Source organism: Megascapheus bottae, chromosome 4, assembly GCF_031878675.1.
Source record: "Megascapheus bottae isolate mThoBot1 chromosome 4, mThoBot2.hap1, whole genome shotgun sequence".
Classification (NCBI taxonomy): Eukaryota; Metazoa; Chordata; class Mammalia; order Rodentia; family Geomyidae; genus Megascapheus; species Megascapheus bottae.
Window position 1 is genome coordinate 11,306,760 of NC_143512.1, and position 26,732 is coordinate 11,333,491.

Below are 26,732 nucleotides of genomic sequence, written 5' to 3' on the forward strand. Positions count from 1 at the left end.
CACTCATCAACAGAGGGACATCTGGGTTGGTTCCATATCTTTCTTGCAATGTTCTTATACAATAAAACTCCAAGTAAGGGGCTAGAGGCATGGCTTAAGATATAGTCTCTGAGTTCAATCTCAGTACCACCAAGAACAAACAAAGAAAAACAACAAAAAGACCCTCCAGACCCACTACAAATGCCATTTCTCACCATGTAAAAAACCATAAAGATATATCCACTTAAGTAAGCTACTTCATATGGCCAAACAGCTGGGTCTGTATAACAATTGGTATCACACTGAACATTTGATTTTGCAACTTGGATTTTCCACTTGATATATATAATTAACATCTGCCACACATTCACACTACTCAAATTTTTTTTTTTTTTTGGCCAGTCCTGGGGCTGAGCACTGTCCTTGGGCTTGCTCAAGGCTAGAGCTCAACCACTTGAACCACAGCATCATTTCTACCTTTTTCTATGTATGTGGTACTGAGGAATGGAACCTGGGTCTCTATGCATACTAAGTAAGCACTCTACCACTAGGCCAAACTCCTGGCCCTACTCAAATATTTTTAATGGCTGCTTATTGTATCTTGTATAGTTGAAGCATACTTAGTTTTGTAATATTTATGTTGTTGCAATCAATATCTTTATTCAAATTGTGTATTTCTCTCATTAAGATAAATTATTAGGACTGGAATCATCCCATATGTTTCATTAATGTTTAGTATTTTTGCAAAGTTCGTTTTAATATCCACAAATTTTTTAAATTAGAAAGTCACAGTTCTTGATGGCCACTGCTCTGGGTAGCAGAGATATAAGCATTAATGGGCCTTTCATTCTATTTATTCTGATTTGTTTTATATCAAAAAGTGTTCTGTACAAGTATGCTGAATAACAGAATGTTATCTCCTAGCCAGACACTAGTGGCTCACACATGTAATCCTAGCTACTCAGGAGGCTGAAATCTGAGGATCATGGTTCAAAGTCAGCCCTGGCACAGAATCAGTGATACTCATATCTCCAATTAATCACTAGAAAACTGGAAGTGGCACTGTGGCTCAAGGGGTAGGGTGGTCTTGAGCTGAAGAGCTCTAGTTCAAGTCCCCATGATGGACCAAAAAAATAAAGGTCCTCAATATGTACATTTGTCAAATAAAAGAATTCTGAAGAATTCTATGTTTTGCCCAGTCAAATCTGCATACTAGTTTATTTACCACATATCTTAACAGTTCTGCAGTACAACAAACATACAAGGATGGACTTTGGAGTCTAGACTATCAGAGTTTGACTCTTAGTTCTCCTACTTATTAGCCAAATGGCATTTGACAAATTGCTTCATCTCATTGGACCTTTTACTCCTGTAAACGGGAGGTAATATTGTGTGGACTGGAAGCATACAAAATATAGCAAACACTCCAGCACAATACTAAGTGTCTTAAAGGTCCTCAATATATGGTAGTTACAATATGACTCCCTTGTCATTAGACAATAAGCTCCATGTAAATTCTTAGTTTGCCCTTGGCACTGACACCACATAGGGTCAGCCTAGACTGTGCTAATCAACGATTTCTACCAGGAAGGGATATTCGATACATCACTCCTGTAGTGCAGTCTACAAACAGTTCACTAGGCTAAAATGAGGAATCCCATCCCTAGGGTCTACGCCATGCACTGCTACAGTGCGCTTTTAGTCTTTTTTTTTTTTTTCTATGCCAGTCCTGGAACTTGGAATTTGGGGCCTGACACTGTCTCTTGTTCTTAGCTTTTTTTCCTCAAGGTTAGCATTCTACACTTGAGCCACAGTTCTACTTCTAGCTTTTTGGAGATAGGAGTCTCACAGACTTTCTGCCTGGGTTTCAAATCACCATCCAAAGTTAATCTCCTTTATCATTCACTTCATTTCCTGTCAGAACTACAGCAAAAAGTCCCCATACGCTTAGAGACTGCATCCTGCATATATTCTCTCAGTATCTCCCAAGTCCCACCAACCTTAATGTGGGTGAATATTTTTTTTTTTTTTGGCCAGTCCTGGAGCTTGAACTCAGGTCCTGAGCTAGAGCTCAGGTCTCAGGTCTCAAAGCTAGAGCTCTAAAACTTGAGCCACAGCACCACTTTTGGCTTTTTCTTTTCTTTCATTGCTGCACCTCTTACTTCCTTTTCAACAAAGGAAAATATATTTCTATCATTAAAAAGCGACTTCAGGTCTTTAGGGAAATGGTGTTGTAAAAACAAAACAAAACAGTCAACAACAAGGCAAGTCCATACTATCGTCACACTGGGGCAGGGAAAAACGTATCTCGAAAATGATCTGAGACTGAATCAGGTGGCTGATTTTACTCTTTGTGAAACGCAATATAGAAGTAGGAAAGGAACTTGGGAGTAGCTGTAGAAGGACATGATGATTCTTAAAATGCTATCTATGAGTGTATTCATCCTCTCATTACATCCTGTTAGACGGCATCTTTAAGATATGGAAGGGTAAGAGACATCTTTAAAGGTCAAAATCTACTCCTCAGCAAAAATCAATCAGATTTGCCTCTTAACTGGTCCTGCTCCTTATCTCTGGTTGTTCAGTTAGGTTTGCCCATCTCTAGACACTGTCTCAAAAAATATGGAGTGTTTCACGAATTTGCGTGTCATCCGTGTGCAGGGGCCATGCTAACCTTCTTTGTATCGTTCCAATTTTAGAATATGTGCTGCCGAAGTGAGCATACTTCTGGCTTTTTCTGTGTGTGTGGTACCAAGTAGTAAAAGCCAGGTCTTGGTGCATGCTAGGCAAGCACTCTTAAGACTAGGCCAAATTCCCAGCCCTGGGCGAATATTTTTAAATCAAATCTATTATTAATACCAAGAGCCAAGAGTTCCCTAAATTTACTTACCCACTTCCAGCCCCACCAATCAACAGAAGGCTGAATAGGCTAGATGACTACTGAAATCTCTCTTGTGCGTTTCTTCCTATGAAGTCACATATATAGTTTTTCTCTCCACAGGCCCTCACCTAACACCAAGATATTAACTGTACAAAATGAAGACAAGGCCACTGTGTTTCTTAAATTAACTCCTGTTCCAAGATGCTTCAGCCATCCCAAGACTTAAAGAAAGTGACTATAGCCATCAGGTGCTGAGGCTCCTGCCTATAACCCTCGCTACTCTGGAGGCTGAGATCTGAGGATCACAGTTTGAAGTCAGTCTGGGCAGAAATCTTGGTGAGACTCTTTATCTTCAATAAACCACCAAAAATCTGGATGTGGAACTGTGGCAAGTGGTAGCCTTGAGCAAAATGCTCAGGGATAGCATCCAAGTCCTGAATTCAAGCCCTGGAAGTGGCACATGCACATGTACACGTGCACACGCACGCGCGCGTGCACACACACACACACACAAAATGTGGTTGTAGTAGCTGTAAAAATATAGGAAAAATATGCAGGCTCCTTTAGTGATTTTCTGTTCACTTTGTAGTTCTTTCTCTCTTTGTTTCAGGGGAAAAAATAGGCTGTTTAAAATAGGTTGTACTTCTATATGTCAATACAAACCTAGGTAATAACTCAAACTGAAAAATGAAAGTTAATTCCCCTAAAGCTACCTGTGCAGAGATAACAAATTATACTTACCCTTCCAGGAACTAACGGGATTGTGGCTTCAGCCTTGGTTCTTTCGGCTTCATCATAACTGGGCAGCGTAGTAGCCACGTTATAAGATGGGGGCTTTGGAAACCCAGACTCATCTTTGTAGTCAAAATATACTGCGGAAAAACAAAAGTCACAATTACTAGATAAGTAGCTGAATAGAAAGAACAAAAGGTCCTATCTACTGTGACAGACCCAGGTATATCCCTAAAACTACACATACAATAACAGAAGGAAAGACAATCAAAATGTTAGACTCAGAAAATGTACCCATTTGTTTTAAATTTATTCACTTGACATTTAAAATATGTTGTATCCTTGCTTCTGTTTTGAAATACTAATACATTAAAAGTCCTGGAATGGGAGTTTAGCCTAGTGATAAGAGTGCTTGTCTAGCATGCAGGAAGACCAGGATTCAATTCCTCAGTACCACATACATAAAAAAAAAGCCAGAATTGATGCTGTGGCTCAAGTGGTAGAGCTCTAGCCTTGAGAAAGCCCAAGGACAGTGCCCAGGCCCTGAGTTCAAGGCCCAGGACTGGCAAAAAAACAAAAAAACCTTTGAGTTCTCAAAATCCATTCAATTTTAATATTAGATATGCAAAACATTTAAGCTAAAAATACTTCACATTTGTATTGTAATTTCAGATACTTGGAAAATGGAGGCTAAAGGCTAAGTTCAAGCCTACCAACATAGTAAGATTTCATCTCAAATAATTTTTTAAACCTAAAATTATTTTGTAAGTATTCATATAAATTTAAACTATAGTCTTCTATTAATAAACACAAAAACATTTTAAGAAGGGAAAAAGCCTTAAAAGTCATTTCTTACAGGTTTGTTTTGACATTTTAACTCACATTTTATTTTATTACTAGGCCTTTTTTTCTCTTATGTTTTCAGGTAACTGATTTAGTTACAGAACAATTATTTATCTCTATTTGATCTTTTTTTTTTTTTTTTTTTTTGCCAGTCCTGGGCTTGAGCTCAGGGCCTGAGCACTGTCCTTTGACTTTCTCAAGGCTAGAGCTCTACCACTTGAGCCTCAGCACCATTTCTGGCTTTTTTTCTATGTACTTGGTACTGAGGAATTGAACCCGGGTCTTCATGCATGCTAGGCAAGCACTCTACCACTAGGCCAAACTCCTGGCCCCTCTATTTGATCTTTTACTTCCTCTCTTAATCACTGTCTCCACTCTCATTAATCTATATTATAATAAAAGATCTCACTTCTTTCTTCTGCTGTTCTCAAACTGCTCTTCCCAAGTTGTTGGGATTATAGCTATGAGCTGGAAGTAATTTATGATCCATAAAAATTCATTTCCTAGCTGGGCTTGGAGGTTCACACCTGTAATCCCAGCTACTCAGGAGGCTGAGATCTGAGGATTCTGGTTCAAAGCCAGAATTATCTCCAATTAACCACTAGAAAAACCAGAAGTGCTGTGGCTCAAGGGGGTAGGATGGTAACCTTGAGCTGAAGAGCTCAGGAACAATGCCCAGGCCCAGGGGTAGGGTGGTAGCCAACTCAGGGACAGTGCCTAAGTCCAGAGTTCAAGTCCCACAACTGACCCCCCCCCCAAAAAACCCTCATTTCTTGACATATCACATATCACTTATTTAGAATTCTAACAGCTCAATAGAGAACTAGGAAGTAAACAACCTTTTTTTTTTTTAAAATTCCAAAGCCTCTAAATAATAAAATAAAATATTACAAATCCCAAAGACTACATTCAAGAGACAGTTCTTAGACCTGTATTTCAGCAAGTTTACATCTGTTCTTGAGATGGTTTACTATTTGTTGTTCATGTCACATAAAGACAAAGTCAAAGTGAACGGGTAGCACATTGGCAGAAACAGGATACACCATCTGAGAACAGGGGGATTGTGGGGTGATATGAAAAAGCTGAGGTAGCACTACAAATCTCAATGAATAAAGGGAACTTTGTAAATCCCTGAATGAGATATATACCAGAGACCATTTATAAGATGTAAATAAATAAGGCAGAGGAGAAAAAAACATTCTGTTGACATGGTTAAAAGTTTTAGAATTCTAGATGATAGAAACTCATGATACTATTCAGGAAAAATTATATTATATGCTAATTAATAGGGAGAGCAAAAAATATAAAAAAACAACTTTATCATTAATATCTTAGGAAATCATTTTTTCATTGGGGTTTGAACTCAGGGCACTCAAGTCATACTCTTAGCCATTTTAACTTTTGTTACTTTTCAAATAAGATCATCACCCATCCTCCTATTTACCCTGCCCACATAGCTAGAATGACAGGTGCATTCCACCATGCACAGAGCTTTTGGCCTAGGCTGGCCTTGATACACAATCACTCACTGCAGGTATAAGCCAACATGTCTGATAGAAAAATCCAATTCTTACTAATGAGATATAGTTTTTACTTTTAGTACATTCAGTGGAAGGCCAGTGTTTATGGTCTGGGTAAACAGAAGTAAATTGTGATTTATTTTTCAAGTCTTAGTGTTCAAGTGTTTTGTTTCTTGGTGCTGAAGATCAACTCCAGGGCCTTACATTTTCTAGAAATCTACAATAGCACTGATCACATTTTTGTCTTAGATTCTAAGAGATGACCTAGAATTCTTCCAAAACCCCATTTATTTTAGCAGAGTTAGTTTCAGGTACTCCTAAAAAATCAATCGTAACTGGCACAGGAAGACTAAAATGTAAGGAGACTAAAAGCAGAATTCAGAGGTCAAAATGGAGGGAAAACTTTGACCTGGTTCCAATTAATTATATTGGCAGCCTCAGACAAAGACAACCAATAGGTTTAATCTCACATCACTGATATGGACATAATGGACATGTGCTGTCTTGGAAAGGATTTGGAGGCCTGGTGCAGTGGCTCAGGCCTATAATCCTAGCTACTCAGGAGGCTGAGATCTGAGGATCAAGGTTCAATGACAGCCTGGGCACAAAAAGACCTGAAACTCTTATCTACAATTAACCTCTAGAAAACAGGAAGTGGGGCTTAGTTCAAGGGTAGGGCTGTAGCCATGAGCTGAAGAGCTCAAGGACAGTGCCCAGACCCAGGGGTAGGGTGATAGCCTTGAGCTGAAGAGCTCAGGCATAGGACCCAAGCCCAGAGTTCAAGCCCTATGACCCACAAAAAAACAAACAGAAAAGGAAAGGATTTGGAGCTCTTAGGGGTCTACTGCAACAAATAATTGCTTCAGCTTTCCTGTTTATCCTGCAAGTAGGCTGAGTTCAGTGGTGGCACATAGCTATGTATTGCCACTCAGAGGGTACAGAAGACATTCTATGCAAACTAGTTAATGTTGAGGAAACTCTAGTGATGAAGAGTTATACTGCTGATATTACTTTTTTCTCTATCCCTTCTACACATATTCATGAAAACCTAAGATACAATCTGATACAAAGTGAGAAGAGACACTAGCTGGGGATCTAATCTATGAGGAACTGGATTAAAGAGTTGGGAGATTTTTCTTTCTTAAAAATTTGTAAGCATCTGTGGGCATAATGGTGTATTCCTATAATTCCAGCTACCCAGAAGCTGAGGCAAAGGACAAGTTTAAAGACAGTTGTGGCTACAGAGTTTCTGTCTCAAAATAAAAAATAACAAGGGCTTAGAACATAGCTCTGTGGTAGAATACTTTGCCTAGACTGTTTTAAAATCCTAGATTCAATTTCCATTCATCATTCCCACCACATTCCTAGTTATATGTATCAGATAAAACATCAAATAAAGCAATTATTAAAAAAAAAAAGAAAAATCAGGTGATCATCCTATTCCTATGTTTCAATTCAATTCCCTTTACACTGAGCTGGCTGGAATGAAAGTGAGCCACTGGCTCACTGGCTATAATTCTAGCTACTCAGGAGAGACTGAACTCTGAGGATTACCGTGCAAAGCCAGTCTGGGCAGGATAGACTATGAGATTAATCTCTAATTAACTACCCAAAATCCAGAAGTGGAGCTGTAGCTCAAAATGGTAAAGAACTAGGCTTGAGCACAAAAACTCAGCAACAGCACCCAGAACCTGAGTTCAAGCACCAGGACCAGAGTATGCGTGGGCACACATGCGTGCCTGCATATGCATACACGCGCGCACACATGTGCATGCACGCGCGCGCACGCGCACACACACACACACACACACACACACACACATATGCGCGCGCGGGCAAGGAAACAGAGTGTTATCCATTTTTCAGATCAGAAGAGCAGTTTTTAAACTTTATGCTAAAAAGTAAAAAATAAGCTCAAAGTCAACTTATGGAAGCTGATATAAAGGCACTCACCAACAAACATGTGCAAGCCCATGAGTGCCACCTAAGGAATTGAGTGATCACCTGGCCTGCTTACCTACCTGCACTCTCTGCAGAGATGCTGCTGTAAGGTGGAGGAGCATCACCTGCAGCCTGTTCGGGTTCTCCAGGCTCTCCAGGCTCTTCTTCATTCTGCAACTAACCAAAAATTTCCAATCTTAATACATGTAAAAAAGCCAAGTAGAAAGATGAGAATATGAAAACTAAAACAGCCCTTATAGAAAGTTATTTGGCAGTGTACTTTGAAAGTCTTCAGATACATAAATCTTGTTAAAGAATATCCTAATCCCAAGAAATTATTCCATGGAGATAATCAGACAAAAAGAAAAAAAAATAGAAACAAATGTTATTGAAAGCTGGTGTCATGGCATACACCTGCAGTATCAGCAGGGGGGAGGCTGAGGATCTAGTTAAAGGCTATAGTCTGAGCTATATGAAAAAATGTAATTTGGCTCAAAAATAAATAATTCATAAATAACAAAAATGAAAAAATGATTACTTGGACAGATATTCTATGTGAAATGGCAAATGAAAAAGGCTAAATTTTACCAACAATATGTATCATATTTTTTATTCTAACAAGACATAAAATGGGAAGATGATCTAGAATAATATCTACACTTCAACACTGTTCTCTCTAGGCAATAGAGGAGGTATATGGGAGTATTTATATTTATTTATGTGTATGTTCTAGTTTTCATTTCTGTAAGGAGTATTTATCATTTATAAATAACCTGCTAGGACAAAAACAAATTATTGGTAAATCAACACACACAGAATTTTGTTCTGGTGAGTCACAACAATCTAGAGCTCTCTAATCTATTATATTTTAACTGACCAGTAGAATCTCCAAATCCTTTGGTTATTCCAAACCTAGTGCCCACAAATGTTTTCTGGTCAATATTGCAAACCTTCAACTTCAAGGGGATTCTTGTACCATATTCTCAGCAGCAACCACCAACTAAGTATATATTTTCTGAATGCAGCAATCTAATCTTAAGGTACTCCTAGAACAACTGAATTGTAAGCTAAGGCAGTTTTTTCTTGTAAATGAAAGCATATGGGATAAACAGCTACATGAAAGTCATCTGTTCCTGGGACACCTTAAAAAGGGCACTGTTAGCCTCTTCACAACTGTCAAAGGAAGGTAGGGGTGGGGGGAGGAGAATGACAAGAGCTGCCAGCAAGAAAGAAGCAAAAGTGAATTTCTGAACCTAGCTTGACATTTTAAACCTATTTTATATTTCCAGAGCTTGGTGGAAGCCTCTATATAACACAGGTTTCAGAAAGGAAGCTTTGCAATTCTAAGAAATACAGGCATTCAAAGAATAAAGAGGTAAAGAGGTGTTTTGTGCCAGTATCTGTAAGATAGGCTGCTTGTCTCCTAGCAACATGGAAATTCAAATTTGATCAGTTCAGATCAAATTCTGTTACCACAGTAACAAATAGCAGAGAAAAGAAATTCCAATGCTCTCAGAAACCCCAGTTTGCTCTTTGATGAGGAAAAAAGAAACATTGCCAGATAAAGAATTCACTTTAAAATCATGTAACTGCCCCCAAAAAAAGAAAAAGAAAGAAAGAAAATCAAATGAAAATGCTGACTAGGGAGGCTCCACATGCAAGGATGACCCCAAGACCTCGAAATATACCTTCCCACTCTGCCTTATTTCTACAACACTGGACGACAACTTTCTCCTTGGAGCCTACTCTCATAAATTTTAAATAATTCTTTATGCATCTAAAAATCATTTCAGATTCAGTGCCTAAAAAAAAAATTGAATCAGTACCTAAATTCTAGCTTTAAATGTTGGTTGTTACTTTTAATGCTAGAGTCAATTTTTAAAACTTTTTCCATAAAATGCAACTTTCAAACCTCTCATTATCAGTCCACTACTTCTACATACACTAAAATCCTGCCAGACAGTATAATTACCAGGAAGTAAACAAACACATGTCTTTAGGAAAACAATTGAGTATTGCTCAGCCACTGAGAAACAGTAAGAAAGTTTGTGAAGACTGTAAATTTTTTTACTGAATATAATCCAACTAAATTGTGTCATTTTAACATTACTAACTGCACATTCAAGAAGAATTTCCTATTCAATTGTTATAAATTAGCATTGCAATTTTACATAATTCTGATAGAGTGAAGAGAGAAAGGATGGTAAGTAAGGCTGATTCTTCTTTTAAAATTGGGCAAAGGAACATATGGGATTTTAACCCCTCTGTAAAACTACTTAATAATAAAATGGGAAAAGATGTGAGTGGACATTTCTCCAAAAACAGTAGACAATGCTCAAAAACATTAAATCATCAGGACTCACAGTCATCAGGGAAAATCATGAGATATCACGTCACATCTACTAAATGGCTAAAATAAAAAGGACTAACAGTAACAAGTGCTGTTATACACATGAAGAAATCAGAAAACAGGCTGCTGGTGGGAATGTAAACAGCATAGATAACAATAGAAAAACTTGGTTCTCAAACTGTCTAAGCAATTCTACTCCCGGGTTATCAAAAAAAAAAAAAGCTGAAATACATATTCACATTAAAATCTGTACATGACTGTCAGATGCCAGGGCTCATGCCTGTGATCTACTTAGGAGGCTGAGATCTGAGGATCACAGTTCAAGGCTAGCCCAGGCAAGAAAGTCGGTGAAACTGTAACCTGCAATTAACCACCAGAAAACCAGAAGTGGCCCTGTGGCTCAGAGTGGTAGAATGCTAGCCTTGAACTGAAGAGCTTAGGGACAGTGCTCAGGCCTAGAGTTCAAGTCCTATGAACAACCACAACCATGGTACAGACATTTGAGAGGGATCAGGTATTTGTCAAGAACCTGTCAGCCTTTGGAGCCTTTATACAACTGATGGCTATACCAAGACCTGATCAAACAAATGGTCACCGGTGGTTTATGACACCCAGCTTTGGTAAATCTGCGGCGAAGAACCTAATAGCGGAATAGCAATGTTGTCAAACAGATTAAAAACATCTCTCTGCCCTGTAATATAATTTCTTTTAAAAAACCAACATCAGAACCACTTATAAAAACACATCCAGGTCTTTACATTGTTCTGAATCTTACTTCTTCTCCACTTAATCCTCTATGAAAATCATGATCTAGGGAGGGAAAAAAAAAATTAAATCCAAATTGAGAGTAAGCACATAGCTTGTTGCTTTTAAGTTTGACTGGATAGATGGTTTATAAAATAAAAAATACTAAAATAAGAGCTAGAATCATTTAAGGTAATTTACAAAACATCTAACATGTAATTTAAATGTGAGTAGGTAAGTACATTCTATTTTTAAAAATGCACACTTTTTAAGCCGGCATGGTGGCTCATGCCTGTAATCCTAGCTACTCAAGAGACTGGGATCTGAGGATCAAGGTTCAAAGCCAGACTGGGCACAAAAGGACCTTAGACTCATCTCCAACTACTCCCTAGAAAATGGGAAGTGGGGCTTGGGATCAAGGGTAGGACTGTAGTCTTGAGTTGAAGAACTCAGGGATAGCGCCCAGGTCAAGTTCAAGCCCCATAACTCACAAAAAAATAAAATATATACTTTTCTACTAAGATATGCTAAAATTCCAATAAAATGGAAACATGAAAGCAAAACAAGCTGCTAATTATTCCCTATTTAAAAGGATACACAAATACAATAGAGCATGAACTACACCAGCATTTTTTAAGAATTCTTCTAGATTTTAAGAACAATTTTAAAAATTATTTGTTCTAGCTGGGCGTGGCAGCTCATGCCTATAATCCTTGCTACTCAGGAGGATGACATCTAAGGATCATGGTTCAAAGCCAGCCTGGGCACTAAAGTCCCAGAGCCTCTTATCTCCAACTAACCACTGGAAAACTGGAAGTAGTGCTGTGGCTCAAGGGGTAGGGTAATAGCCTACTCAGGGACAGTGCCCAGGGTCAGAGTTCAACACCCACAACCGACACCCTCCCCCAAAATTATTTGTTTCAATAACTCATTTGACTTTCTAGTCCCCATTAAGATTTATACACAGACACATATACACATTAAGATCAATATATATATATATAAACATATATAGGTATATGATTAAATCTTAACTCTTAAATAAAATATATATTATAAAAAGCATTAACCCTTTTAATTCAATCAGATATAGCTTTGTTAAACTACACACCTATCAATACACTTAAATTTGTAGATTTGTGGAAGTTCTGGAGATTAATATTCTATAACTGAAGATACAGACTTCAAAGAATAAGACTGTTGCCCACATGTGTATGGGTTAGCAATGCTGATAGTACCACATGTGAATATTTGAACGAAATAACGAGGTAAACAGATGCCAGATGCTAGAAGACAAATCTCTTACTGATAGGAGTGAGGAAGGATGGAGAAATACTTCATGTGGTAATGGATTCAAGCTGTAGATATTGGCATGAAATTATCTCTGCAGGGATGACCTCACATGAGTTATGAGGCTGAGAGTGCTTAATATATATGAGATCCCAGGTTCAATCCCCAACATGGAAAAAGAGAGGAGAGGTGAGAAAATAAGAGGGAAAGTACATACTTTTCTGTTAAACAAGTCATTTGAAATATGATGTAAAAATTAATGTTAATAAATTCTTTAAATAAAAAAAGAGAGGAAGTAGAGGGAGGGAAAAAGAGGGAGTAGAAAGAAGGGGGAAGGAAAAGAGAGACAGGGAGCAAAAGAGAGGGTAGAGGGGAGGAGAGAAGGGAATAAGGAAAGGAGAAAGGGAGAGAGATAAACCAAGAGTAACACATCCTTATCTATTACCTTGTTCTGTCAACTTAGAAGACCTACACCCAATAACACCCCCAGTAAGGAAGAATGAATATCTGGTTTCTAGTATCATTTTCTAATTAAAAGAACCAGGCTTCTACAGGAACGTCTGATTCTATATCAATATAAGAAATATACAAAATGACTCTACAGTGATATTAAAAAAGTACTAAAGTGCTCTATTAAAACAAAACAAAACAAACAAAAAAACAGTGCCAATAGCTCATACCTATAATCCTTACCTACTCAGAAGACTGAATTCTGAGATCTGAGGACTACAGTTCAAAGCCAGCCCAGGAAAAGAAGGTCCATTAATTCAATTAAGTCAATTAACCACCAGAAAACCAGAAGTGTTACTGTAGCTCCAAGTTGTAGAGAGCGTTGAGCTTCTTGAAGAAGTCAGGGACAGTGACCAGGCCCAGAGTTCAAGCCCCATGACCCACAAAAAAAAAAAAAGCACATAAAAATGGAGATATGTTAAAGAGACACAAAATAAAAGTGTTATTGAAAACAACTATAAATATATTCATATCAGTGTAATTTATGTGTGTAGGATGTTAATACATCCTACCTACAGGTAGCTATGTTTCTACAAACTTAAAAATGTTCCAAAAAATACACGTAAAAAAATGGGTAAAGGATCTGGTAAATGTTTTTCATGTCCACAGCCCTGGGTTCAAACAATAAATAATAAATAAATAAGCAGTTTATTTTGTTATTTTAAAAGGAAAAGGTAAGAAATCTAAATAAGAAATTACACTTCCCATCAATATCCCAATGTCATTCTTTAATGAAATAGGGGGAGCACTCAAAAATTCATATGGAATAATAAAAGACCCAGACTAGCAAAAATAATCCTTAACAGAAAGAACAGTTCTGGAGGAATATCAATACCAAACTTTAGACTCTATTACAGAGTTGTAGTAACCAAAACAGCTTGGTACTGGCACAAGAACAGGCCTGAGAACCAATGGAATAGAACTGAAGGCCCAGAAATGAACACGCAGACCTATGGCCACCTAATCTTTGATAAGGGAGCAAAAAGATAGGATGGAAGAAAGACAGCCTCTTCAACAAATGTTGCTGACAGAATTGGTTAAGCATCTGCAGAAAACTAAAGTTGGATCCTTCTATGTCATCCTGCACCAGAATTAATTCCAAATGGATCAAAGACCTTGAGGTAAAAGCAGATACCCTGAAAACTTATAAGAAGGAATAGGAGATACACTAGGTCTCCTTGGCACAGGTCAAAATTTACTCAATAAAGACCCAGAAACACAACAAAATTAAAGTTTGGACAAATGGGACTGCATTAAACTGCAGAGCTTCAGTACAGCAAAGGATATAGCTAGCAATTAAAATAGAAAGCCCAGAGTGGAGAAGATCTTCACTAACCATACAACAGACAAGGGCCTCATATCTAAAATATACCTACAGCTCAAAAATTTGAATCCCTCAAAAACAAATGCTCAATGAAACAAACATCCAATTAAAGGATGGGCTAAAGAGAAGTGGTGCTGTGGCTTAAGGGGTAAGCTAGTAGTTTAGAGCTGAAGAGTTCAGAGACAACACCCAGGCCCAGAGCTCAAGCCCCACGACCAATTACTTCCCCCCCCCCCAAAAAAAAGGTGGGCTAAAAACTTAAAGAGAGACTTCTCTGAAAAGAAAATAAGAATGGCCTATAGACACATGAAGAAATGCTTGACATCTCTGGCCATAAAAGAAATGCAAATCAAAACAACTTTGAGATTCCACTGAAGTTACAAAGGCCATTATCAAGAAATCTAATAACAGATGCTAGCAGGGATGTGGCCAGGAGGTATCACTACCACAATGTTGGTGGGAGTATAAACTAGTTCAACCACTCTGGAAAGCAGTATGGTGATTCCTCAAAAGACTAAACATAGAGCTCCCCTGTGACCAAGCAATCCCACTCCTTGGCACTTACCAAATGTCCAGAAACAAGGACAAACTAAAGCCACTAGAGCACAACGATGTTCAATGCAGCATTATCATAGCAAAGATATGGAACCAACCCAGATGCACCTCAGTAGATGAATGCATCAGGAAGATGTGGTACTTATACACAATGGTTCTATGCTGCCATCAGAAAGAATGACATGGGCCCATTTATAAGGAAATGGAAAGGCTTGGAAAAATCTTACTAAGTGAAGTAAGCTAGACCCAAAGGAACATAGGCTCAATGGTTTCCCTCATTTGTAATAATTAGTACACACCTAGGACCCTCCTAGCAGAGGATTACAATAGCTCAAAACCTAGGTACGTAATGTAAGGTCATATAGGATAAGACTAAATGAAATGAACTCTATGATATGGAAACAAGAGGTTTATCTTGTTGTTCTTAATGTGCTATGTTATTTCTCTCTGTCTGTCTGTGTCTCTCTCTCCCTCTCCCTCCCTCCCACTCCCTCTCCCCCCCCCTCTCTCTCTGCCCTTAAGGTTAATCCCATGTTGTTACTGTATCTGACTTTGATACCCGGTATATTATTTGAAATAGGGAAGGGGGGAAAACAAGGTGATTGGGACAGGATGAGGGGAGGGAAATGGGAACAAAAACATGAGAAGGGGTATCAATGTGCAAGAAGTAATGCAACTATTACCTGATGAATGTAACTATAACCCCTCTATGCATCATCCCAACAATAAAATTTAAAAGTTAATTAAATTAAAACTTTTAATCTAACACAAGACTATATCTATGTATCATGTGGTACATGCAATGTTTAATTTTCATGTTACACTTAAGCACTGAAATAAAGTAAAATTATTATTAAACAAATGCAACCCATAAACCCTGTTTTTCTATCCATTAACTGCTCAATCTCTAGTAAAACCTCCAAATATCATTATATTAATTTAAAGGCTAGAGCAACCCATAAACCCTGTTTTTCTATCCATTAACTGCTCAATCTCTAGTAAAACCTCCAAATATCATTATATTAATTTAAAGGCTAGAACAGAAAGATGTCAAGCTCATGGCAAATTTCAAGGAGTGTAAGAAATTAATGTGTGTGTGTATGTGTGAATGGAACTGCTTCATCATTAAGAAAACACTTCACCAGCAGTGGGTTTGTTTGGTTTTTTTTTGGTTTTTTGTCAGTCCTGGGCTTGAGCTCAGGGCCTGAGCACTGTCCTTGGACTCCTTGAACTTTCTCAAGGCTAGAGCTCTACCACTTGAGCCTCAGCACCACTTCCAGCTTTTTCCTATGTATGTGGTACCAAGGAGTTGAACCCGGGTCTTCGTGTATGCTTGGCAAGCACTCTACCACTAGGCCAAATTCCCGGCCCCCACTAGCGGTGTTTTTAAACTTGATCAGAAGATGTAGTATGAGACTTCCACTATAAATCAGGTTATTTAGAAAAATAAGTCAGCCTAGTTAATTATAACAGCAGGATGTGCTAAATGATACTTGATTATATTTGCCTTATTACAACACTTCCAAGTGAGAATACATACTGGACTTTCACATGGCTAGCCACTAGAAACAATTAAGAAGTTTGTAAAGCCCCAAAAATTCCACACATGATGTTTATCATCAGTCTACCTTACTAGTAACAATGACTTTAGGACAAAAAGACACGACTCTCAACTTAATTTTCAGCATAAATCTCTAGGTACATTATATTGCTTTCTCTAAATGGCCACTGTCCACTACTACATAAATATGGTTCTGACTAAGCAACCGCACTAAAAGATAACATAAAGAAACCAAAGGAATCATTTTTTAGTCCTAAGAACAAATAAATCAAAGTATATAATTTGAATTTCTTCAAACTTTCTTCTCCTTTATAAATAAAATACAAAATGATTCCTATAGCAGGAGATGCACTACTTGATATCTGGAAGAAAATAATGCGAAGTTACATACAGAACTTATATTAGGTTCTTATAGCAGGATTCCTGAGGGAAGCTCAATTTGGGTCTTAGTTTCTGCCCATATCACGAAGTCCTGCCCTGTTTCCAGGACATTGATAGAATGACTAAGTCAAATAAATCTCCATAGCAAAGAGTCATCAGTGATATCAGGCAAGAAAATAAATATGGATCAATAAGAACCCATCAGGACTACAAAAACTACATGAAGAATAAGGCTTGCCAAGAGTTAACAAATACAAGAGTTACAGACTGTGGCTCCACACATTCACAAACTATTTCAATATATGCAACAGAATACAAAAGAGCTTTCATATCATCCTGTGATATCTGCTTAATAAAACAATCCTTCTATTTTAGATTTCACAAAGAAATATGTATAAATGAAAATGATATCGTGAGAGCTCTAGAATTTGCTTCCAATATTGGTCATTAGTTCATAATTGCTAAGTCTAACGGGTTAATTAGGTTTACTACACTTCTTTATTTTTGTATAACTTTGAAATTCTCGTTGAAACAGCTAAAAAGGTAAATATTAAGAAATTGTTCAAGCTGGTTGCTGTGGCACCTGCCTGTTATCCTAGCTACTTAGGAGGCAGAGATCTGAGGTTCATAGTTTCAAAGCCAGTCCAGGCAAAAAAGTCTATGAGATTCTTTTGTCCAATTAACCATCAAGCAGGTGGAAGTGGAGTTGTGACTCAGGAGCTCAGAAACAGCATCAAGGCCCTGAGTTCAAACCCAGGATCAACACCATATTCACACACACACACACACACACACACAGAAATAATTCTAAGGGAAAGCATGGTAACGTATGTCTATAATTACAGCTACCTGAGGGGATGAAGTGGGAAGATCTCAAGTTTGAGCCCAACATTGGCAACATAAAGCATAAGACTATTCACCTCGAAAAAAAAAAGTAAAAATAATAATCCTTACTCAGGAGGCTGAGATCTGAGGATCAAGGTTCAAAGTCAGCCCAGGAACAAAAGGACCTGAGACTCTTACCTCAATTAACCCCTAGAAAATGGGAAGTGGGGCTTGGCTCAAAGGGTAGGGACAGCACCCAGGCCAGGTTCGAGCCTCATGACACACAAAATAATCATAATCATAATCATCATCATCATCATCATCCTACTCCCACAATTTAATAAAATAGAAAACCCAGGCTGGGAGTATGGCCTAGTAGTAGAGTGCTCACTTAGCATGCACAAAGCCCCGAGTTCAATTCCTTGGTATCACATATGCAGTAAAAGCCAGAAGTGGTGCTGTGGCTTAAGTGACAGAGTGCTAGCCTTGAGCAAAAAGTGTCCAAGGATACGGAGTTCAGTCCCCAAAACTGGCCCCCCCCCCAAAAAAGGAGAGAAAAGCCAATTTAAAAACAGGCAAAGGATGTGAACAGATATTTCTCCAGAGAAGGTAATACATATAGCTAATACAATGAAAATATACTCAACCTCACTAATCAATAGTGGAAATCAATACTGCAAAAACACCATTTCATACCCATTAGATAGTGAATATCAAAAAAACATAATAAGCTTTGTCCTACATCTTAATCCTAGCTAGTCAGGAGGGCAGAGATGAGATGTTGTCAATAAAAAGCCAACCGTGGCGAAAAAATAAATGGAGTCTCTATCTCAAAAAAAACAAGCTGAGGGGAGGTGCACAGTAGCTCAAAGTGGGAAAGCACTAGCTTTTAGCTGAACAGCTCAGAGACAGCACCCAGGCCCAGAGTTCAACCCAGAGTTCAAAACAGAAAAAGAAACAAGCTGAACATGGTTAGATTACATGCAAAGCTGTAATCTAAGTACATAGGACACAGAGGTAGAAAGATTATAGTCTAAGCCCAGCCCTGAGAAAAAAAGCAAGATTTCATCTGAAAAATACAGGAAAGAAATATGGTTCAAGAATACTTATGCAAGGTTCTGAATTCAAACTCCAGCACATCCAAAATGAAACAAACAAAAAGCAAAACAGAATAAGAAGAGGATAGAGCTCACAGGTAGAGAACATACCAAGGCCATGGATTTGGCCCCCAGTAGAACAAATACTAAAAATTAAAGACTACATTAGGTGTTGTCAAGCATATAGAAAACTAGAACACAGTGCACTGTTGGTGGACACATGCTATGGAAAACAGAAGTTTCATTTCTTAAATCTCTAAAATAAGATTAGCATGACTGAGAAATTTTACTTGTAGGTATATCCCTAAAGAATCAAAAGCAGGGGCTGGGGGTTTGGCCTAGCGGTAGTGTGCTTGCCTCACATGCACGAAAACTCAGGTTGGATTCCTCGGTACCACATACCAAGAAGTGGTGCTGAGGCTCAAGTAGTAGAGCTCTAGCCTTGAGAAAGTCCAAGGACAGTGCTTAGGCCCTTAGCTCAAGCCCAGGGCTGGCAAAAAAAAAAAAAAGAATCAATAGCAACCCCTTTCAGCCATTGCTGAAGCAGGAGTGGCCAAAATGAAGTTCAATCCCTTAGTCACTTCTAACTGAAGGAAGAACCAGAAAAGGCATTCCAATACACCTTCCTACATTCACAGGAAGACTATGTCTTCCCTCTTTCCAAAGAACTGAGACAGAAGTCTATGTGCGGTGGTCTATGCCCATCCAAAGGGATGATGAGGTGCAGAGAAAAAAAATAAATAAAAAGCAAGGACTCAAACAGGTATTTGGATCTGTGTTTATAGCAGTACCGTACACAATAACCAAAGGTAGAGGCAAATCCAGTATTTTGTGAACAAATGACTGGAATGGGTAAAGAAAACAGCATAAACACACAACGGAACATTATACAGTCTTAAAGATGAAACAATTCTGATACTTACTATAACATAGATAACACTTGAAGACATACTAAATGAAACAGCCTAGTCACAAAAGGAAAAATATTGTCAGACACCAGTGGCTCAGACCTGTAATCCTAGCTACTCAGGAGGCTGAGATGTGAGAATTCTGAAGCCTGTCCTGACAGAAAAAGTCTGTGAGACTCTTACCTCCAATTAACCACCAACATGTGCACAGGCGCGTGCACACACAAAAGGACAAAAATAGATTCTGCTTGTAAGACAAATATTCCACTACAAGTTGATAATTAATAGGGACTTGGGCAAGGAATGCAGATTATAATATAATGGTTATAAAATTTTTAGTTTTGGCTGGGCGCAGTGGCTCACACCTGTAATCCTAGCTACTCAGGAAGCTAAGATCTGAGAATCACAGTTTAATGCCAACCCAGGCAGTACAAAGCCCATGAAACTTAATCACCAGAAAACCGGAAGTTGCACTGTCTCATGGGGTAGGGCAGTAGCCTTGAGCTAAAGAGCTGTGGGACAGCGCCCAGGCCCAGAGCTCAAGTCCCACAACTGACAAAAAATAAATAAAATCCAGTTCTTTAAAATCAGGATAACATTTTAGAAACTGACTGCCCAGATATAAGCATACTTAATACTACTAAATTACATTAATACGCACAAGGCGACAGAATTATTCCCCAACACCAAAACCAAACCAAAACAAAAAAACACTAACGAAAGAGCCAAAAACAAAACCAAAGATTAATATGGCAAATTTATTCACAATTCTAAGTTTTCAAAGAAACAATGTATTCATTTTACCTCTCTATAAATAAACATAAATGTGTGTGCATAAATATATATCATTATGTAGGGATGCCTATAATACTAGCTTGTGCCTATAATCCCAGCTACTCAGAAGGCAGAGATCTGAGGATCTAGGGTTCAAAGCTTGCTCCTTCAAAAAAGTCTAAATAGCCACAAAAAACTGGAAATAAGAGTTGTGACTCAAGTAGTAAAGCAACAACTTTGAGCAAAAAGAACTCAGAACAGTCGAGTTCAAACCTTGGAACCAACTCATACACATACATGCACATACACATGCACATGCACACACACACATACATTATATAAGTGATATATATTTAGTAGTGAAATCAGGGTCTCACTATGTAGCACTCATGCTGGTCTTGAACCCACAAACCTCCTGTCTCAACCATCCCACCGCTGACATTACAGGCCTGTAATGTGACATAATGTAACTGTGTCTTCTGAAACTAAAAAATAAAACAAATGATAAGGACATTATTTGGTTCTTCTTTCATAATCATGATTTCATCTAATACTTAAATATGAGGAAAGTTTTAAAAGACATGAAATTAGGGGCTGGGAGTTTGGCCTAGTGGTAGAAGTGCCTGCCTCGAGAAAGCCCCAGGACAGTGCTCAGGCCCTGAGTTCAAGCCAGCAGCTGGCCAAAAAAAGAAAAGAAAAAGAAAGATCTAGAAAAATATTCTCAGATGTGCTCTCACTGGTGTTGCTTACAAATAGCAGGAAATGAGTTCAATTTGCAGTTTTTCTACCTATGTGTCAGTACTACTATCCGCTTAGATTATATTCAAAATTCAAATATCTCAAAACTGGCATAAAGTGGAAACATTCATGATGTAGGCAAAGCGCTATACCAGGAAGACAAAAGAGAATGAGTGTAGCACAAAACAGGTTTCTCATCACTGGGTATTGACTCACTTAGACCTATCTTAAAACAGTGTTTCCCATGTTTGGATACACAAACTCAGCTTTAAAACAGAAAATAAAATCACAACACAGGGAAACTGCAGGCCCACTCTTTCCTTTTATCCTGTAGGGAGGGAGGACTCCTCAGGGGCTAGAACCAGCACATCTTTCTCTATTTCTAGCTTTTTGCTATTTAACTGGAGATAAACAGTCCCTGATTTGTCTCCCTCAGCTGGAGACCCAACCCAGTGCCTAAGATTTGTCCCTTTAGTAGCTAGAATTAGAGCCACCAATATCTGGCCCAGCCCTTCTATAAGGGGCCACTATGCTAAATTCAAGTTGTGCACATCAATAAAAACCATAAAGGCAGCTGGGTGTGGTGGCTCAAGCTTATAATCCTACCTATTGGAAGACAGGGGGGCTAGGAATCATTGTTTGAGGGCCACCCAGGGAAAATATGTTCTTAAGACTCCATCTCAACCAATGGCTGAGCACAGCAGTGTGGATCCATTATTTCACCTATATGGGAAGCACAACTAACAGGATCAAAGCCTGGAATGATCTTGGCATAAAGCAAAACCCTACCTCAAAATATGCAAAAAGAGGCTGGAGACATTACTCAGGTGGTAAACCAACGCTCTGCCCTGAATTCAATCCCTAGTACAAAAAAATACGGAAAAAAAGGGGCCACGAGTTTGGACTAGTGGTAGAGTGCTTGCCTAGCATGCACAAAGACCCGGGTTCAATTCCATGGTACCACATACATAGAAAAAAGCCGGAAATGGTGCTGAGGCTCAAGTGGTACAGCTTCTAGTCTTGAGAAAGTCCAAGGATAGTGCTCAGGCCCTGAGCTCAAGCCCAGAACTGGCAAAAAAAAAAAAAAAAAAGGAAAAAATATCTGTTTGCATTTATGAATCAGAGTTTTCATTACATGGGCTAGAGGACCATCTCAATTTGATTAATCAGTTCCAAGAGAAGTCAGAATAGCCTTTTGAAACTACCTAAGATTATCATGCTCCTATCAAGTTGCTGGGGCAATTCACTAACATTCTATAATTCAAAAGACTTTTAAATATGTATGTGCTCTGTACACTCCAAAAATATTTGATATGGATATGGCAAAGTACTTACCTAGTATGCTTGAGGTCAAGGGTTCAATGTATCTCCATCACAAAGAAAAAAAAAAAAAAACCCAAGGCTAGGTGCCTAGCTACTGAGGAGGCTGAGATCTGAGGATGGAGGCATGAAGGTAGCCAAGGCAAAGAAATCCACAATACTTAGCTCCAGTGAACCAGCAAAAAGCGAGAGAAGCTGAGGTTCAATGCAAGTGGTAGAATACCAGCCTAGTGCAAAAAAAAAAAAAAAATCTAAGCAAGAGCACAAGGCCCTGAGTTCAAGCCCCAGTACCTGTGTGCACATGTGTAAGTGTACATGCACGTGCATGCGTGCACACCTACACAAACACAAAAGAGAAAGGGATACAGTGAAAAAAACACAATAATATTAGAATATGGACATTTTATTGTATACCTGTGATTGCAGATGCTTGACATAATATGCATGAATGCATGTACAAAATGTGCCCAAGAACTGCATGTGTATAAAGATGTGCTTGGAAATATGTGTATAGGTGTATATGAGAGCATATACACAAATACTGTACATATACCTGCTAATTATATGGTCTATTTTGGGCAGAGAGCCCCATTATGAGGATATATACGTATATATATGAGGATATATACATATATCATGAGGATTTATGTATAGAACCTCATAATCACAAGATAACCTTGTGACCTTGAGCATGTTCCTGAACTTCTTTGAGACCTGACTGCTTCATCTACACTGTGAGAACACATTCTGACTCAAACATTTGTAAAATGGATGTAAACCACTTAGTGCTGATTGATACATAACAAATCAATATTAGTGTCCCTTATCTTTACACAGATATACTGATCTCAACTTGTGCATATTTATCAGCTGTAAACTCATAGAATACACATCTAACTATTAACTCTGGTTACCTATATGCAAGACTTTTGTTAGGAAAAGCTTTATGTTCATATTTTACAACTGTTCTAGGAAGAGCATTTTTTGTTTTTATTGTTTTTTTTTAAAGAATGAAATAAGAGGGCTGGGAGTCTGGCCTAGTGGTAGAGTGCTTGCCTAGCATGCACAGAGACCTTGATTCAATTCCTCGGTACCACATATACATAGAAAAAAGCCAACAATGGTGCTGTGGCTCAAGTGCTAGAGCTCTTGCCTTGAGAAAGCCCATGGACAGTGCTCAGGCCCTGAGTTCAAGGTCCAGGACTGGCAAAAAAAAAAAAAAAGAATGAAATAAGATGGCCCTTCTCTGACACACTTCCATCTTATCTAAGAACAAGCTATTACACATTAGACTGGGCAATGAATAATTTTGATACTCTAACAAATTTTATTACCAGCACTATGCCAGCATAATCCAAGAAGATGGCAGTAGAAGGAAAACCCAAGGCGCTTTTGCTTGTTTCCCGTATACAAGTCAAGATGAAGATAATGAATCTGATGACACTATAGACACAGGTGATTTGGAAACACATTGGTGACAAGTGACATCTGGAATTCAAATGTTATTAAAGCAGAAAAGAACCTCGAGTCTGGTTCAAGGTCATATCAAAATGCCTCTATTTGACTCCAGACTGTGAAAAAGAGATTTGTAGGTTAGAGTACACTGCCACAATTTGGGGGATATTTACGAAACCAAGAAGCTAAATTCTTACCAGTCATTCTGTGAGCTGGGGGCGGGGTAGGGGGGATGGTGACAACACCCAAGGAAAAGATGGCAAAGCAAACCAGTAACTGGCCATACCAGGGTTAAAGCTACACGTTTCAGTGGTGTTGGTTTTTTTTTTCCCCTCCTTATTTGTAAAATGAAGAAAATGTAGCTTTTAAATTCAATTTCATAAAGGCAGGTTGGACATCTGCGTGTAAGTTATGCCCAAGGCATCTGAAAACCTAACAAAAACACAGTGATCTGCGGTTTCAATCAACACCACTTACTACCTGGCTCAATTCCCACAATTACGATGGGCTACGTTAATGCCTTTGAAAACAACAGCAGCAGCAACATATCTTCACAAGGCCTTTACATTCCCCAAGAAAAACAGCTACAGACACGTAGTAAAAAAAAAAAAAAAAAAAACTACCTGGCAGCCCTTTTCCCGGGGGCCTCGACTGACAAATCACACGCGAGCTGATCCCGCAATCCTGCCCCATACATTTCCTCCCCAAACGTCACTTCCAAGGGGTTCAAGCCCTCCCAGGCACAGGCGCTACGCCTTGGGGCACCACCCCGACTGCACCTCGCCGCCCGCAGATAACCGCGGGCTGGCCTCCCGCGTCGGTTTTGTCTCCGGAGCGCGGGGTGGGGGCGGCGCGGCGAGGGGGCGGCGCGGGCGGGCCCGACCCGCAGCGGCGCAGGGGCCCCGAGTGACCGCCTCCCGCTGCGGGGGAGCCGCCGCCGCCGCAGGACCGGCGATGCTATCTACGCTCTCCACCCAGTTTCCTTTCGCACTTCATTTTTCCCCCTTGCTTTTTTTTTTTTTTTCCAGTGACATCAAAGGTGGAAAGGAGAAAAATAAATGCCGCCCCCTCACCCCACCACCCACCCAGGACGCTGCCCGGAGACCCTCCCGCCCCGGGAGATGCGGGAAACCAAAGCCGGGTCTCCCTGGGGTCGCCAAGGGGGGGGACGCTCGGGATCCGCAGCGGCCTGGAATGGAGGCCGAGGCCCCACCGCCCGGGCCCAGCGCGGCCGGCCAAGCCGCAGCGTCGAGCTGCCGACGGGCCGGCCCCGCGCAGGCCTGAAACGGCGGGCCGGGCCGGGGTCCACACTCCAGGCTGCGGGGCGCTGCTCACCTGCTGGTAGCGGCTGCCACAGGCCGGCTCGACCGCCGCCAGCGCCGCCAGCGCCAACGCCATCGCGCAGCCGGCAGCGGGGAAGGGAGCGCGCAGGAACGAGCCGAAGGGACGCGGGCGCTGCGGCCGGGACGCGGAGAGAGGCCTCGGGGAGGGGGGTCGCGCCGCGGGTGGGGTCTCGATGGCTGCCGCCGCTCCGGAAGAGACGCTCTCCTCAGGCCGTAAGCACCGCCGCCGCCTGAGCTCCGCCGCGGCCCCTGGGGAGGAGGCGGGGACGGACGACGGCGACGACGCAGCGCGCCGCCCCGCCCCCAACGCGCGCCGCCCGGCCCGGCCGGGCCTCGCCCCGCGCCGCCCGCCTGGCCAGACTATAAGGTCTACTTTCCCTCAGTTGTTACTTTGTGTGTGTGTAGAGTTGTACGTGGAAGGCCTTGTACCCTGAAGGCAAGCACTCAACCACTAGTTTTCATCCACAGCCCAGAAAGTCAATACCTTTAAATGTAATAAGGTACTGTGAACCAAACAAACGTAATGCCTTATATAAGACAGGGAAAAAAGTCAAAATTGAAATTATAGAAAAAAAAATCATTGGTGGAAAATAGAAAGGCAGGCTACTTTATCTAAATTTACATGGAAAAAAAAAAAGGAATAAAAAAAGAATACATCTATTCTGCCACATATGGCTACTGGAACATCTGTTATCTTTCTACATGTCTGTGGCACGGTGGCTTTTTCTGGTAAAGACATTGCTTTCCTTTCAGTCTACTTATTTCTTAAATTATCATTTATCTTGATAGCTATATACTACTTGTATATAGATACAAATCTTTAGTGTAATATAATAAAATCCTTTCGTATGGGAATATTGTCTCTCAAAAGCAAAAGAAAGTTGATCTACAACTTCCAATATCCTTTTTCTATTCCTCAATCAAATGTTTTATATTAACGGTAAGACTTGGGGGCGGGGTGTCATCTTCTCTCCTCTTCTTTACTCTTTCTTGTTCTCCTTCTGTCTCTCCCTCTCTCCTCCTACTCTGTCTTCTTAAATCCTATAATAAATAGAAAGTATTTGCCTGGATTTAATAAGTAGATAGATTGGAAATCAAGTCACCACTGTCTAAAGCCTGTAGTTGGCAAACCAACTGTACAAGAAAAGGAGAAACTTAATTTCTTGTACTGTGGATCCATGCCTGGTACAAATCAAGCAGAGAAGATAATCAATCCAAGACTGTAAAAATTGCACTCTGGCTTCATCTTGAGTTGTTGTCAAGAGAGTTTCCACTGAGAAAGCTAATTTCATATTGCTGCACTTAGAAACTTATTTCCCCACAGAATAACAGTAATACTTTCCATATGCAGTACTTTTTATGTGAACTGCTGATGCTGAATCATCCATTCTGAGAGAGAAGGGAAACATTGTAGACAAGAACATACCTCGTGTCAGTATTGCTTTTTGCCTTGAATTTAGAGAAAAATCTTTAGGAAAGATGTAGTCTTCTGTCTTTCTCACCCTTACCTGGCTTGACATAGGTGGTGCTGTGCTTGGTAACCAACAAGTGTGTGTTAAATCTTTCAAAGTCCCATTAGTCTAACCTCTCATCTGAAATCTTGCATGTCTCAGTTAATCTTTACAGAGCACCAACTAAACCATGCAATTTCATTTCTATTG

The 26,732-nt window shown here is 39.7% G+C and overlaps 1 protein-coding gene and 1 non-coding gene across 3 annotated transcripts in view; both read right to left on the reverse strand.

Moving 5' to 3' along the window:
* The window catches only part of Ndfip1 (Nedd4 family interacting protein 1), a 47,283-nt gene extending 22,067 nt beyond the window's left edge, over positions 1-25,216 (reverse strand). Inside the window, exons 1-3 of one of the 2 annotated variants that reach the window (XM_090331313.1) lie at positions 25,064-25,216; positions 7,977-8,073; positions 3,602-3,732 (exon numbers count right to left, since the gene is read on the reverse strand). In XM_090331313.1, coding sequence (XP_090187439.1) covers positions 3,602-3,732; positions 7,977-8,073; positions 25,064-25,126 — 291 coding nt within the window. In that variant the 5' untranslated portion in view covers positions 25,127-25,216. The remainder of the gene's footprint in view (positions 1-3,601; positions 3,733-7,976; positions 8,074-25,063) is intronic. The other variant, XM_090331312.1, reaches the window with a different exon arrangement.
* Positions 2,596-2,702, reverse strand: LOC150063960 (U6 spliceosomal RNA). Its single transcript, XR_016535339.1, has one exon. It is a non-coding gene; the product is annotated as a U6 spliceosomal RNA (small nuclear RNA).
* Positions 25,217-26,732: the final 1,516 nt, after the last annotated feature.